The following is a 13,203-nucleotide window of genomic DNA, read 5'->3' as shown; positions in this document are numbered from 1 at the left end:
CCCGGAGGCTCATTAGTGCATTTGTGAAAGTTAGTTTTTATGGCCTTTTTTTCCTAAAACTAAGTATAAAAACAGATTCTAGTTTCTATGGTTAACCCCAGTCTGTAAGTGATACTGCTTTATATTACCTGGTTCTGCTGGTAGATTTCATATAAGTATAGATTGACACATGGAAATGAAAAATAGAAAAAATATCCTAAGACTATGTACAAAACGGAAGAGATAAATTACAGCGAGCCTACAGACATAGGCCTCATTCATGAAAAATGCAGTGTCACATCACTAACCCAGCTGCCATTGGAGAACCCAGACCAATAGCATCTTAAAGGACCTGGGACATGCTCTCGCAACAATACCAATTGGGAATTGTAGAATTCTAGAAAACCGTTCCAGCAATACTTTTGTTGTTGGGAATTGAGTGAGACTGGTATCTCAAATGAGATAATTAGGAATCTACAGGTCTTTCATGAGCTTCATTAGAAGTAAACGAGGGCTCTACCTGCAAGGGTGGTAAGTGGAAGCACAGAATCTCCATCAATCTCATCCGATTGTATATAACTGTGACATGATGGCACTATCAAAACAGTTCCCTCAATTGCAGGTTGACCACTGTGTTCTTCAAGAGAGGAAGGTCTAAGATCCTACATCAAGAGAAAAATATAGGTTGTTATTATTGGTACATATAATAAAGTATATTGCCTTTATTCAACCATTCATGCTTGATGTATTTTTCTCCAATGCATGTAAAATAATGCATTACATCTTTACACCTATAACCCCTTCAGGTCTAAGCCATCTTAGGGCCTGATTTTTTTTTTTTTTTAATTTGCCCTGTGTCATTATAGGAGGTTATACCTTTTGTAAAGCTTTAACATATCTAAGGGATTTTGATTTCTTTTTCCTTGTCATACATTGTACTTCAAACTAATAGAAAAAATTAGATGATATCCTTTGTGTAATTATGGAAAAAAATAGAAATTTGGCAAATTTTAGTTTAATAGCTAATAATCAGATTTTAATAACTTTTTCTTAGTGGTGGTTAAAAAAAAGTCATTAATTCTTGTTTATGGTTTTTAGCATTTTTTTTCCCCAGAAGTTCACTGTATAATAAAAATTATGTGTTATCTTTATTCAATGGGTCATCACGATTAAGGCGATACCACATTTATAGAGATTTTTCCATAGCGTTTTCTCCATGGTGGCACCACCTGGAGGATATGCAGATAGGTTAAATACCCTACCCTGTGCATCCATACTCTCATGTCTTCCTGTCCCTACACAGGGCAGGGAGTAGGTGGACTCATGGAAACCGAATTAACGGTGAGAATAATTCTAATTTTATGGTTAACTTGTTTTGCAGAATATAGAAATAATTTTGTGAGAGATCTGCTTGTTTTCGCATCACCACGTATTAATGGGCATAACATTTTATACTTTTTTGTTTACAGAGCTGTTTTAGAACAAATTTTTTTTTTTTTTTACTTTTTCTTGATAGTATGTCTGGGTAAATGTTATTTTTTGATCACTTTTTATGCTGTTCTCATGAGGTCAGAAGAAAAATTTCACCGTACGGGTTACAGACGTGGCAATACCCGATATGCTATGTTTGTTGTAATTTTTTTTAAAATGCACTTTATTTTCTGTCTTTCTGTCTGCACTTGACACTTCTTTTGATGTAGGAGGATGAAGGACTTTGATGTTACCCCTGATGCCCACAGTTATGGACTGCTCAGTGCAATATAAGGAGTCCTGGCTGGCATTTATTTCCGTGCTGTGCATCACTTGGCGAAGATGTTCCGCTTTTGAGAGACCTCTGAGCACTGTGCAAGTCATTTTGCTGTAAGTGAGAATCCATAGAAAGCTCAGTCTGAGCAAGGGATTATAACCCCAGGTGTATGTCAGTAGACTGTGGCTCCATTACATAAAACTCAGTTTTATTGTAAATTCATTAGGTAAGTTTAACACTAAGGATCCAATTGTCACTGGAACAAAAAAAAAATTATCTGGAGTTACAATTATAAAGTTTACCAGTTCCACCTTACATACAAAGTCAACTTACTACTTTTATTTTTTTGCTTCATATATCAAATATTTCCCTGCCACAGGAAGTGAGCATTGATACTCATATCTTTGTTTCAACAGAAGTGGTATTGTTTGCATGGGGTACATCAACTTGGAGATGCTCATCACCTTCACAAGTCTGTTCCCTCTGAGTTCTAGTGTATTTTGTTAAATGGTGGGGGGTACATCAAACGGTACAAGGACTCCGGTGTTTGGACTATTTTTATACTGAGATACCTGATTGATGAGGATGCCGCTGGAATATCTTCCGCAGTAGTGGGAGCATTAAGGAACTGCAGTTGTTCATGGGTTACACGGGAGATCCACCCACGGGGTGGTTCAGAGACTGCCTCTATGTCAAGAGTGTTCCTTCCCTGTACTATACCTAGTCTGGAACAAGCCTAATCTCTGCTAACAGTGGTGTAGATTGTTTTTCAAACACTTTTCCCCACTCTGTATGCTTTCAAGCTGTGGACTCCCTTTTTTCTGATGTCTTGCGTCTGTCCTCTCCTTTGCCTCCTAGTGAGCGGTCTAAGTGTCTAAAAGTGTCTCTAAAGAGGACCTCTCACCTATAAACAAAAAAAATCTCCAATGCAGCAGTGTTACACTGCTAACGTTATCAGAACCCTACGCTAGCAAACACTGCTGCGTACAATAGAAATGCCATACTGCGCTGAAAGTTGTCCGACATATTCATGAGGGAGCTGTCTGAGGTGCTGCCTCTTCACTGCCCCTAGCTCCGCCCCCTTATGAATACGCTGGACCGCTTGGAGTGCGGTCCAGCATTTCTAGTGTCCAACCAGCGACTACCGAAATACAGACTACCGGTACCACCAAATTCAATGTCACACAGCGGTGAACTTCAGGTCCAGAAGCCGGGGTTGTGAGCAAGGGTATATATAGAGTCCCAACCGCGGTGCTCGCGGAATATAACATGGAGCAAGAATTCAGCAGAAAGAAGTAAGCGGCACTCACCGGTATCAGGGACAAGATTCATTTTATTGTAGGGAATAATTCATAGCAGGGAAGATCCACGCCAAGGTGATGGGCCGTTTCGCGCGATGTGCGCTTTCTCAAACCTCAGACCTGAGCAGCAGTGTTTGCTAGGGTAATTGAAGGGTTCTAATAACGCTAGCAGTGTAACACCGCTGCTTTGGAGATACAGCTAGGAGCTAGTTGCTTTTGTTATGGGTGACAGATCCTCTTCAAGCCCTTCATCCAGATGCCTTCTCTGATATTGTTTACACCTCTCCCATTACGAACTGCATAATAAACATTTCAATATATAACAGCGTAACCAACTATTAAACACATTCTGTTTATTAAATAGGTCCTTGATCCTTCAACTGGTCACCATTCCGCTAGACCCTGTTCTTCTGGGTGTGCCTTCAGGCACGAGGCGGCTGTCTTCATCGAGCAACTCTCGGACAAAGCTTTTCCTCCAGGGCGGCTTCCTGAGGAGGAAAAGCTTTGTCTGATAGATGCCTTGTGTGGGTTGGTGAATGTATGCTGGATAACGTCTTGAAGTGAAGTATCGCTGGGTACGCTAATTGGAAACGGGTGTTGTGTATTATCCGCAAGTTGAATAGTCCACAAATAATAAGACCTTATGACCTCTGATATGCAGTGAGGAGCACAGGTTCCGATAAGCCCGCACCATCTCCTCTTTGTCAGCGTAATTCGCATGGCTATCGCCTCTCTCCTAAGTTAAGAGCTTGTGGCACTTCTTCTTCTTGGATCTTGCCTAGCATGGCCTCTGGAATGTCCTCAGGTAAACCCACCCTTATAGATTGCTGTGTAGAGACCTGTTTTCTAGGTATTCAATGCGATCTTACAAAATCTGCAGTTATTGGTCTACTTTTTGCTAACCCTCAGCCTCTGCCGCCATCTGCAGGATTCCTTGGAACTGTGCTTCCACAACCCATAAATGCTCGATTGCCAGGCTGCTGGCTCCCTAGGGTCTGTTCTATGGGTGGGCTCCGAATCATTAGGAGATGACTCACTGGGGCACATTTACTTACCCGGTCCTGTCGGCAATCCCTGATCCAGAAGGTACGACGAAGATGAAGTCCGCGCGATTCACCAACATCATGTGCTTGAGATCCTGCATCTCTCGCTTCCCCCGCTGAGGTCCGCCAGAGTTCACCTTCTGCTTCCCGATGCATGTAAAAGCGTGTCTTGCGACACAATTTATGATTTTAAATCCTGTGCGTTGTCCGAATCCGGATCTTCCAACGGCCCGTCCCCCGATTTGTGTCACATGAAAGCCGGCGCCGATGTGCCAAAATCCCATTGCATGCGCCAAAAACCCTGTTAAATGCGGCGCTAATCGGAAATCGTCAGGAAACCTGACAAAAATGCGCTCCGCACACCCTTAGTAACTGAGCCCCACTGTGTCCGTGCTCCTGCAAGAGGATCAAGTTAGCTTCTGGCCACTTCAGAGCAGGTATCGCTCCAATACAGTGGGTGCTCTGGTAAAGCCGATCGTTACCCCTGTTTAGGGTGACTAGCAGTCTTGCTGCTATGGGCTGGAGTAGGTTTGCGGTGGAGGCTGTGAGGAGCTCCAACTCACGCTCCCGCCTCCATCAGTGCTGGAACTGGAACTCTCACTGATGTACTCTTTTTGTCATCTGTGTTTACTTTAGTTTAAAGATCAATTTATTTGCTACCCAGTACCGTATTATTGTGTATTCATCCTTATTGTTACATTTTAAATTGAGCTTTATGAAGTATAATGGCGTTTTCTCTCTCTGCATCACTTTTTGGTATTGTTATGTATCGTTTTAGAGGCCAAAGTGATTAAGCCTGCATTATTTACTACATTGCAGCATTTTATACATTAAAGGTCTATTCCCACAAAGTTTCTTACATGTACTCTGAATAACAAAATAACACATTCTCTAATTTACTGCTATTAACAAAAATACAGCATTTCACAGATATAATTCCAACCTGTCTCTATCAGTCCTGGTGTACACAATTTTGGTTGCCCCTAGACCCAACCCTGTATCTTCTGAGTTTAGAGTCGGCAGACCTCTTGTTTTTCTGTCTGACACTGAGCGGAGATTCTCTCTGCCTCTAGCTCTCACCCTTGCATTCCGGGACGAGCTCACACAGAGGGCAAGAGAGAGACTTCCTGCCAGCAAACAACAGCACATAAACACATTGTAAGGAGAGTAAAGCAACAGACAGATAAGATCTTTATATCAGGGGAGGAGGGATAGATAGCAGACCTGTGTGTGTTATATCCATCTCATGGATCTCATCATCTCTCATCTCTAAACTGTCTCTCTTTTTCTATGTGTCAGATACTAGTACAATGAAGCTAAATGAAAGTGTTCTACGTAACCCGGGGACCGCCTGTATACAAGATTTTATAGCAAATACTAAAACATAAAAAGCAACAGTCACCCCAATCCATGTAGTCTCTTAATACGTAATTACTCACAGATAAGGCATGCACAATAATCTGCTCTGGTGATGCTGGGGAGGTGTTTGAGGTCAGGGTCACACCTTGGTTTGATGTCAGCGATAATGGAAGACTTTGGCTAGACCCTGTCTGCAGAATGAAGGTGCCTGAGGTACCACTTGGCTGTAAATAAAAGGACTTGGGGAAAGATAAAACATTATTAATGAAACCTAAAATAAATTTATAGCAGGGGTGTACAACACATAAAATGGAGGAATTATCTAAAATTATCTACTTACTGGTAGGATCTCAAATGTCTGCAGTGTTCCTGCTGACATTGAGTCTGGGTCAGCATTAGGAGATGAGGATTCAGGTGAGGCTATAATAGAGTGATAAAAATAAGCATCAATGTCTGCGCATAAAGAATGGGCAAATATGACTTCTTATATATTGATTTATAAGAGATTACAGAAACTAATTTGTCGGTGTTTAGAATGTGCCAGAAAATATACCTCCTAATGCATTTGTCCCTCCAACATCTATATAACACCTAATGAATAAGCCAAATATGATTTATTCTTCTGTTGTTTACATGTAATGTATATTTTGCAACACTATAAGTGATTATAACTTTCTGCACCATACGTGGACAGATAGAAGGTGAAGAGAGATCTCAAAAAAATATTCAGAAAGGAAATTACTTATATAGCGGTTTGTTTTTAAAGTTGAATTAGTATGTAAGTTGAAACTGTATATTTTATAATTGTAGCTCCAGAAAAAAATTTTTTTAGCCCCAGTGCCAATTTTTTGCTGTAATGTGAACAAGGATTGTAAATAAAACTTCATTACAGACAACTTATAGCTGATCATTGCAGCCTGGGACTATAGTAAAGCATCAAGAGAACTTCCCCAGAGGGTAGAGGGGTCCATCTGTAACTAGGGGTCATCTGTAAGTTGGGTATCCTTAAGTAGGGGACCATCTGTACTGCCACAATTTTATGGAGTGCTAGTACTTATAATAAGGGATTAGTAGTGTGTACTGTATGTTTGTCCTGCAGTATTGTGACTTTTATACAGATTTACTGTGAATATGACTGATTATATGTAAATGTTGTGGAAATAATTTTTTATTCTATAAATATATCATATAATTATGATATTATTATTGGCCATGCTGTTAGCGCCATGAGTCCATTCCCTTTTAAAGCTTGAATTTGTATTAGATCAGTTTCCGCATTCTGGGTCATTCTTACAAAGATGTGTGATCTGTACAGGGATCTGCAGCGCTGCCATTGAGTTCGGTAGACTTGGGCTCTCCTCCAGGTGAGCCACCCTGATCTGTACATGCTGCACACCGGATCCTCCACTCGGCGACTGGATGTCTGCTTTGCTTTCTAGATCCTGATCACCCAAGAGAGTAGTTTGGTTTTCATGCAACTGTCTCAGTCCTTTAATTAATACTGAAAGCAAAAATTGATTATTGTTATTATAACTCAAATCTTCCAAAATTTCCAGATTAAAATTGTAGAATCTAAGCATTCTATGAGTTGCACAGTAGGACAATAGGACAGTATCCTCAATGGCAGACTATTGTACAATCAATGGTGTAAAGAATATTCTTACAAAAGAGAACTGTCTGTATAAAAGGTACTATACCAGGAAAGGACACATCTTTGTGGTTAGCAATCTGCCGTTTGACAGTCCACCATTTACTTCTGAGCCACTGCGGAGATCGAACACTGCTCCAACCTTCTGCCATTAAATCCCAGTTAATGTCATTTTCATCCAACACACCAAGTTCTGCTATTCTAGATAAGAGAAGAGCATAGTAGCAAAATCAATACAGGACTGAAATTACAGTTTGTAATTATTTTAGATTTCATAGAATATAAGGGAGAGGGATTGTTGAAGCAAAAAAAAAAATAAAACACAAAAAAGGGGCAATAAAAGTAAATATGAATGATTGGAAAAAGGAGTTACTCTTGCCCCTATGCAGAAAACCATGAAAACGAAGAAACCCTGTTAAAGAAATCATGTAAATCTTCAGCTCTCTTCTATTTTGGAAGGTTAACAGCTGAGTATTGGCCTAACGCTTTGTACCTAGAAATGTATACTGTTTTTATAAATATAAAAATATCAGGACTACGTGTATTTAAATAATGTTCAAACTCAGGGATTCTGGTTATAATGTGCAATATTTAACCTTTTTTTTAATGCATACGTCATGGAGCAATAAAAAATCTGAAGAGAACTCGCAGACTGATCCCTCTTCATACAGTAATGGGGTTGCAGGTATTAACCCTGGGCGCCGCCATCTTTGTTTTGATTGTCGCTCACTGATCATTAGGGAGCAACGGTCTGTTGCCATGACAGCCTTGGGTCTTTATAAAACCTGAGACGGTCTGATTTCTGTACATCTATTACAATGTGCCAACGGAACATTGTATTAGATTATATGTAAAATCCACATATACTGCCATACAGTAGTACGGCAGTATATGGTAGGATCAATCAGACAACCTAAGGTTAAAGTACCCTAGGGGGTCTGAAAAATAGTAAAATAAAAAGTTTTTCAAAAATGTAACAAAAATTATTAAAAGCTAAAAGTTTTGATCACCCTCCTTTCCCTAGAACGGATACAAAACTAAACAAGTAAAATCACAAACTTGTTGGGTTTCGCATGTCCTGTGTATCAAAATATAATAACGGTTATTCCTGACGCTGAACCTCGTAACAGAAAGTAGCGCCCAAAGATCCGGAACACTTTTTTGCCATTTTGCAACCCAAAAAAAAGTAATCAAAAGGTCGTACAGTCCTCAAAGTCCGCAAAAGATGACAAAGTCAAACTGCTCTGTACACCGAAGTATGAAAAGATCTTAGCTTTAAAAGATGGCGAAACAAAATTTTTTTTTTCATAGACAAGATTTTCATTTTTTAATATGTATTAAATCACAATACACCTGTATAAATTTGGTATCTCCGTGATTGTACCAAACCAAAGGATAAGGTAGAGGTGTCATTTTGAGCGAACAATGAAAGCCGTAAAACTGAGGCCACAAGTAAATAGCGCAAATGCGTTTTTTCATTTTCAATTTCATTGCATTTGGAAGTTTTTCCCACTTCCCAGTATAAAGCCTGTAGTAATAAATACCTTCACTAAGAAGTACCATATTTTTCGGACTATAAGGAGCACCATCAATAAATGACTGCTAAAAAGGTTCATATAAGGCGCACCTGATTATAAGGATGAATGACCAGCAGGTGGCAGACCTGTGCACAGTTCAAGGCAGCTGTTGTCTGTAAGTACGGTTCATATATAAGGCGCATTGGTTTTTTTGTGCACCTTATAGTCTGAAAAATACGGTAGTAGTTTTTTTTACGCCAAAAAAAAAGCCATAAAACAGACATTAAAAAAGTACAGATACAAATCTGTACATGGAAAAATGCAAAAGTTATAGATTTTAGGGATTGAAAAATTGATGCAAAAATGCTGTGTTGTGAAGGGGTTAAAGGGGACCGATCATTATGTCCTATCCCTCTCATTGTTATTCTATATATTTAATAAAACAGACAAGTCATTGGAGGTGACTCATAACCTATCTTGCGTATATGTTACAGTTGTGCTTTCTGTGGCAGTTTCAGGATAAGGCGAGGCGTTAGATAAATTGTCTTATTACAAACCTGGCCGGACAATAACAATTAGCCATACCTTAAAATAAGGTTTATTTCGTCTTCTTTGGTCCATTGTGTACCGCCACTCTGTTTCCAATTCAGATAGTTTAACCACTTGGAGCGGCATTGCTTTTCAGAGCGTGTTCCCACTCTTTCCGCCACTGAAGCCCAGGAGACCCCTTGTGTGACTATATCACCAGTTTCTGTGCCAGTAAGCTCATGTACAACATCAGCTAAACGCCTTTCTTCTTCATCTGTCCATTTCCCTGAGAATCACAAGTATTAAAATTGAATTCCGCACCAAGAATCTGCAGCAATCGGTGAGATGATACAGATGCCAAATCTGTAAAGAAAATCTATTTATGCAGTAGTTTTTTTTTTGCAGCAAGAGCAGCAGCATGTGGATGATTCAATAAATCAGGTCCCATAAATCACTGGCTAACCAAAACAATACCATTTATGTCCTGGTCACCTGTAACCTCACTGAATGGAACACACAACAGCACACTGTTAATAAGCATATAATATAACATATTTTTCTAATACAATCCACGTCAGATTCTGGTTCTAAGTGGCAGCACAGACCAAACATGACCTGTTCTTCAGTCTCCTCATATCTATGCATATGATACAGGAGGTTCTGCTCAGTGTTGAATGACAATACTTTAGAATGACAGTACTCACATGTGAGCACCTTAAAACAACTTAAAGGACACCTACCACCAGGATGAAGGATTGTTAAAACAAGCACACTGACATACTGGTGAGTGCCCACTCTGCAGGATCTGCTCTTCTTTAAGCACCTTATGCCCTGGCTTTTACAATTATGCAAATGAGTCTGAGGGGCTCTGGGTGCCCCTAATTTGCATACTTTGCAAAACCTTATTTTTTCTTAAAAACAAGAGCATAAGAAACTGAAAGAAGAGCAGATCCTGCCAGAGGGGCACACACCATTATGTCAGTGCGCTTGGTTTACTATCCTTGATCCTGGTAATAGATTTCCTTTAAATCGTATTCAACCTTACAACATACTCTGCAGTGGGGAGAAACAGAGTTTCACTATGTGACTTGTAACCTTCTATTTTAACAGCTTTCTCTCTGCTGAGTTTGTCTGTGAAGTTGCTGCTGTCTTAAAGCCTCCTGCACACGATCGTGAATTTATTGTCTACAGACAGGACTGCAGCGCCAGCACTATAACAGTTAATACAGTTCCGACGCTGCATTCCAGCCGGTAGAGGGCAAGTCCTTGCATCATGTTTTTAAATAATTCAAGGACTTACATCCACTGCACAATGTACAGTCTGTGGGGTCTGGCTGAAATTCGTCCCGTTTTCCACAAACTGCCACGATCGTGTGCAGAAGGCCTAGGTCAGTGATGGCGAACCTTTTAGGGCCGAGTGCCCAATCTACAACTAAAACCTACTTTTGTGTTGCAAAGTGCCAACATGACAATTAAAGCAGTAACCTATTGATCCCAGTTGTATCACAAGTTTCAACCATAATGGCGACCTGTGGACACTGATGCAATAGAAAGAAGATGGAGAAATTTGGATTATAGCTTCCTTCCAGGGTCCCCTGAAGAGGAATAATCAGGGGACCCAGAGCAGGAGCTCCAATGATAATCCATCTCTGTCTACACCTTCTCGCTTCTTGTGTAGTCCTGGCAGCCAAGGAGATGTTGCTTTAAAATTGCACTGAGCATAGCACTCAAGCCTTCCTCCTGCGATCCAAGACAGTCATGGGTCCTGGATTGCAGGAGGAAGCCTTGAGTCACATCTAGCAATTTCTGTGCTGGGGTGAAGGCCTGGGTGCCCACAGAAATGGCTCTGAGTGTCATCTCTGGCACCCGTGCCATAGGTTCGCCACCACTGGCCTAGGTGTACAAGGAAGCATTTTTCTCTGAAATATATTACATAATTTCTTGTAGTCATATTGATTTATGCAAATGTAAAAGTCAGTTGAAAAATCAGTGGGGGACATGTATCTTAGTTTTCTTGTCTTTGGTGTATGATTGAGACTTTTTGTAGGTTTTCTTTTGGCACCTTATGTATGATCATATCTTTTTTTCTTGTGACACGTGTTTAGTTTTTGCTTGTCCTGGCAGGTGCAACATTTTGTTGCAAATGTCTCAAATCCACATGGACACAAGCCATGTGAGGGGGTTATATGCAGGAGTGGACACTACTCTAAATTCACAATACTGATGCCGGCACATACTTTAGTTAGGCTCGGCAAACTTTAGATTTGCTAAAAAGACTATTAACTTACATATGTAAATAGCCCTCCGGTGCTACCCCTACGTCATCTTCGTAAGGGCGATGGCTTCCGATGTTTAAATATGCACGCCTCCTTCATTGTACCCGTCCTCCTTCAGGTGCCGAGAGCCGTGACGTCACCAAGCTCTCGGCACCTATCGCGCATGCGCAGATACTAACTCTCGCACGGCCGGCCGGTGATAGGTGCCGAGAGCTTGGTGACGTCACGGCTCTCATCACCTGAAGGAGGACGGTTCCAATGAAGGAGGCGTGCATATTTAAACATCGGAAGCCATCGCCCTTACGAAGTTGACGTAGGGGTAGCACCGGAGGGCTATTTACATATGTAAGTTAATAGTCTTTTTAGCAAATCTAAAGTTTGCCGAGCCTAACTAAAGTATGTGCCGGCATCAGTATTAAATAGCCTACCGGGTGGTCTGCTCGCATGATTTCATCATGCGAGCAGTGTTAGGTTTCCTTTAAGTCTGGCCCTATAAAACCATTCCTATTTGTGAAATGGCCCCATAGGAAAATTAATTGCCCACGCTTAAACACTGACCTGTAATACCTGTGTTAAGGTAAACCTAGCTGATAAATCAAATCCTGTCATTTCTACTTGCTTATTTTACTAAAATATACTTTAATAGAAACAATGAACTTAAGATGGCGCAGAGATCTTAGACCGCACCTAACACTTTGAGGCTGAGGAATTACAGGAATCCACTATGGGCGTGCAACAGCAGGGAAACTCTCCAATCAAGAGACTACATGAGCTGGGAACCCTGATATGTTATGATTTGTATCCTCCTCCTTTTCTGCTTTTCTATTGCTTTTCTATATAGACTTGTGAAACCAAATAAACTTGCGCAGTGCTGATTTTTGCCCAGGGCAATAGCATGAGCATGTCTTGCATCAGCAGTGGTCTGATTCAATTCCTTGCGACCGTGCACACATGCAATAATTTAATAATTTAAAACACACAATTGATGCACTATAAAGAGGATATCTTAAATCCTACCCTAACACCTGTACTCTCAGTATGCTCCCCCTATTGTCACCAGACACCCTTTAAGTCTGATCTAACCACTTAACAGTGACTTTCCTAATAACTACTTTCCAGCTGGTACATAGTGATACAAAGTAGTACTTTAATGTCCACATTGCCAAACTAAGACTGATCATCACTGAATGAGGGAGACGCAGGTACTTTCTGCAAGTGGAAAAGGTGTTTAAAGTCACTTTTATTCACTTAATGCCAGTAGTTTGAATTGCTATTATACACTATGAAATAATTCATAAAAAAAGACTGTACCTGTTTTACAAGTTTCTTTCATTAGTCGGCAGCGATCCTTCACAGATGAGGCACTTCGACCCAGAGCAGCTCCTATTGTAGCCCAGTCATTTCCGTGCTTCACTCGAAGCCTGTATAAGAAAAAAGGAATCACATGGACTTTAAGTAAAAAGTTACAGATTTTTGAAGGTGGGGAGTGAAAATGAAACCGCAAAAACAAAAAAGGGACTGGTCGTTAAGGGGTTAAAACGACTTGTAAGATGTTCCACTGGTCTAACCCTCACATGGTAGGACAAGGATATCCCAGAAAAACTTAATATCTTGCTATGATGATTAAACTACTACCAGAAAATTACACAACACAATGAAGATTCTGTGTTGTACTTACTCTCTCAGCCTTGCAATTTCTGCATGGGTGTACCTGCAACACAACAAACACTCTAAATCACCAAATATCCTGAGGACTAAAATGTTGCATCTCAGATGCTCCAAAAAATAAATATTCTACTACATTA

General features: G+C 40.4%; 1 protein-coding gene across 2 annotated transcripts in view; it reads right to left on the bottom strand.

Annotated features, from left to right (window-relative positions):
- DMTF1 (cyclin D binding myb like transcription factor 1) overlaps positions 1 to 13,203 on the bottom strand; it is a 36,207-nt gene that overhangs the window by 4,115 nt on the left and 18,889 nt on the right. For both annotated transcript variants that reach the window (XM_072147295.1, XM_072147296.1), the window contains 8 exons: positions 13,077 to 13,109; positions 12,710 to 12,819; positions 9,180 to 9,408; positions 7,127 to 7,278; positions 6,724 to 6,930; positions 5,770 to 5,849; positions 5,510 to 5,668; positions 500 to 641 (listed from right to left, as the gene is read on the bottom strand). In XM_072147295.1, coding sequence (XP_072003396.1) covers positions 500 to 641; positions 5,510 to 5,668; positions 5,770 to 5,849; positions 6,724 to 6,930; positions 7,127 to 7,278; positions 9,180 to 9,408; positions 12,710 to 12,819; positions 13,077 to 13,109 — 1,112 coding nt within the window. The remainder of the gene's footprint in view (positions 1 to 499; positions 642 to 5,509; positions 5,669 to 5,769; positions 5,850 to 6,723; positions 6,931 to 7,126; positions 7,279 to 9,179; positions 9,409 to 12,709; positions 12,820 to 13,076; positions 13,110 to 13,203) is intronic.

The sequence above is a fragment of the Engystomops pustulosus genome, chromosome 4, assembly GCF_040894005.1.
Source record: "Engystomops pustulosus chromosome 4, aEngPut4.maternal, whole genome shotgun sequence".
NCBI lineage: Eukaryota > Metazoa > Chordata > Amphibia > Anura > Leptodactylidae > Engystomops > Engystomops pustulosus.
Note: the sequence above shows the minus strand (reverse complement) of the source record. Positions and strands in the feature narration are given on the sequence as shown.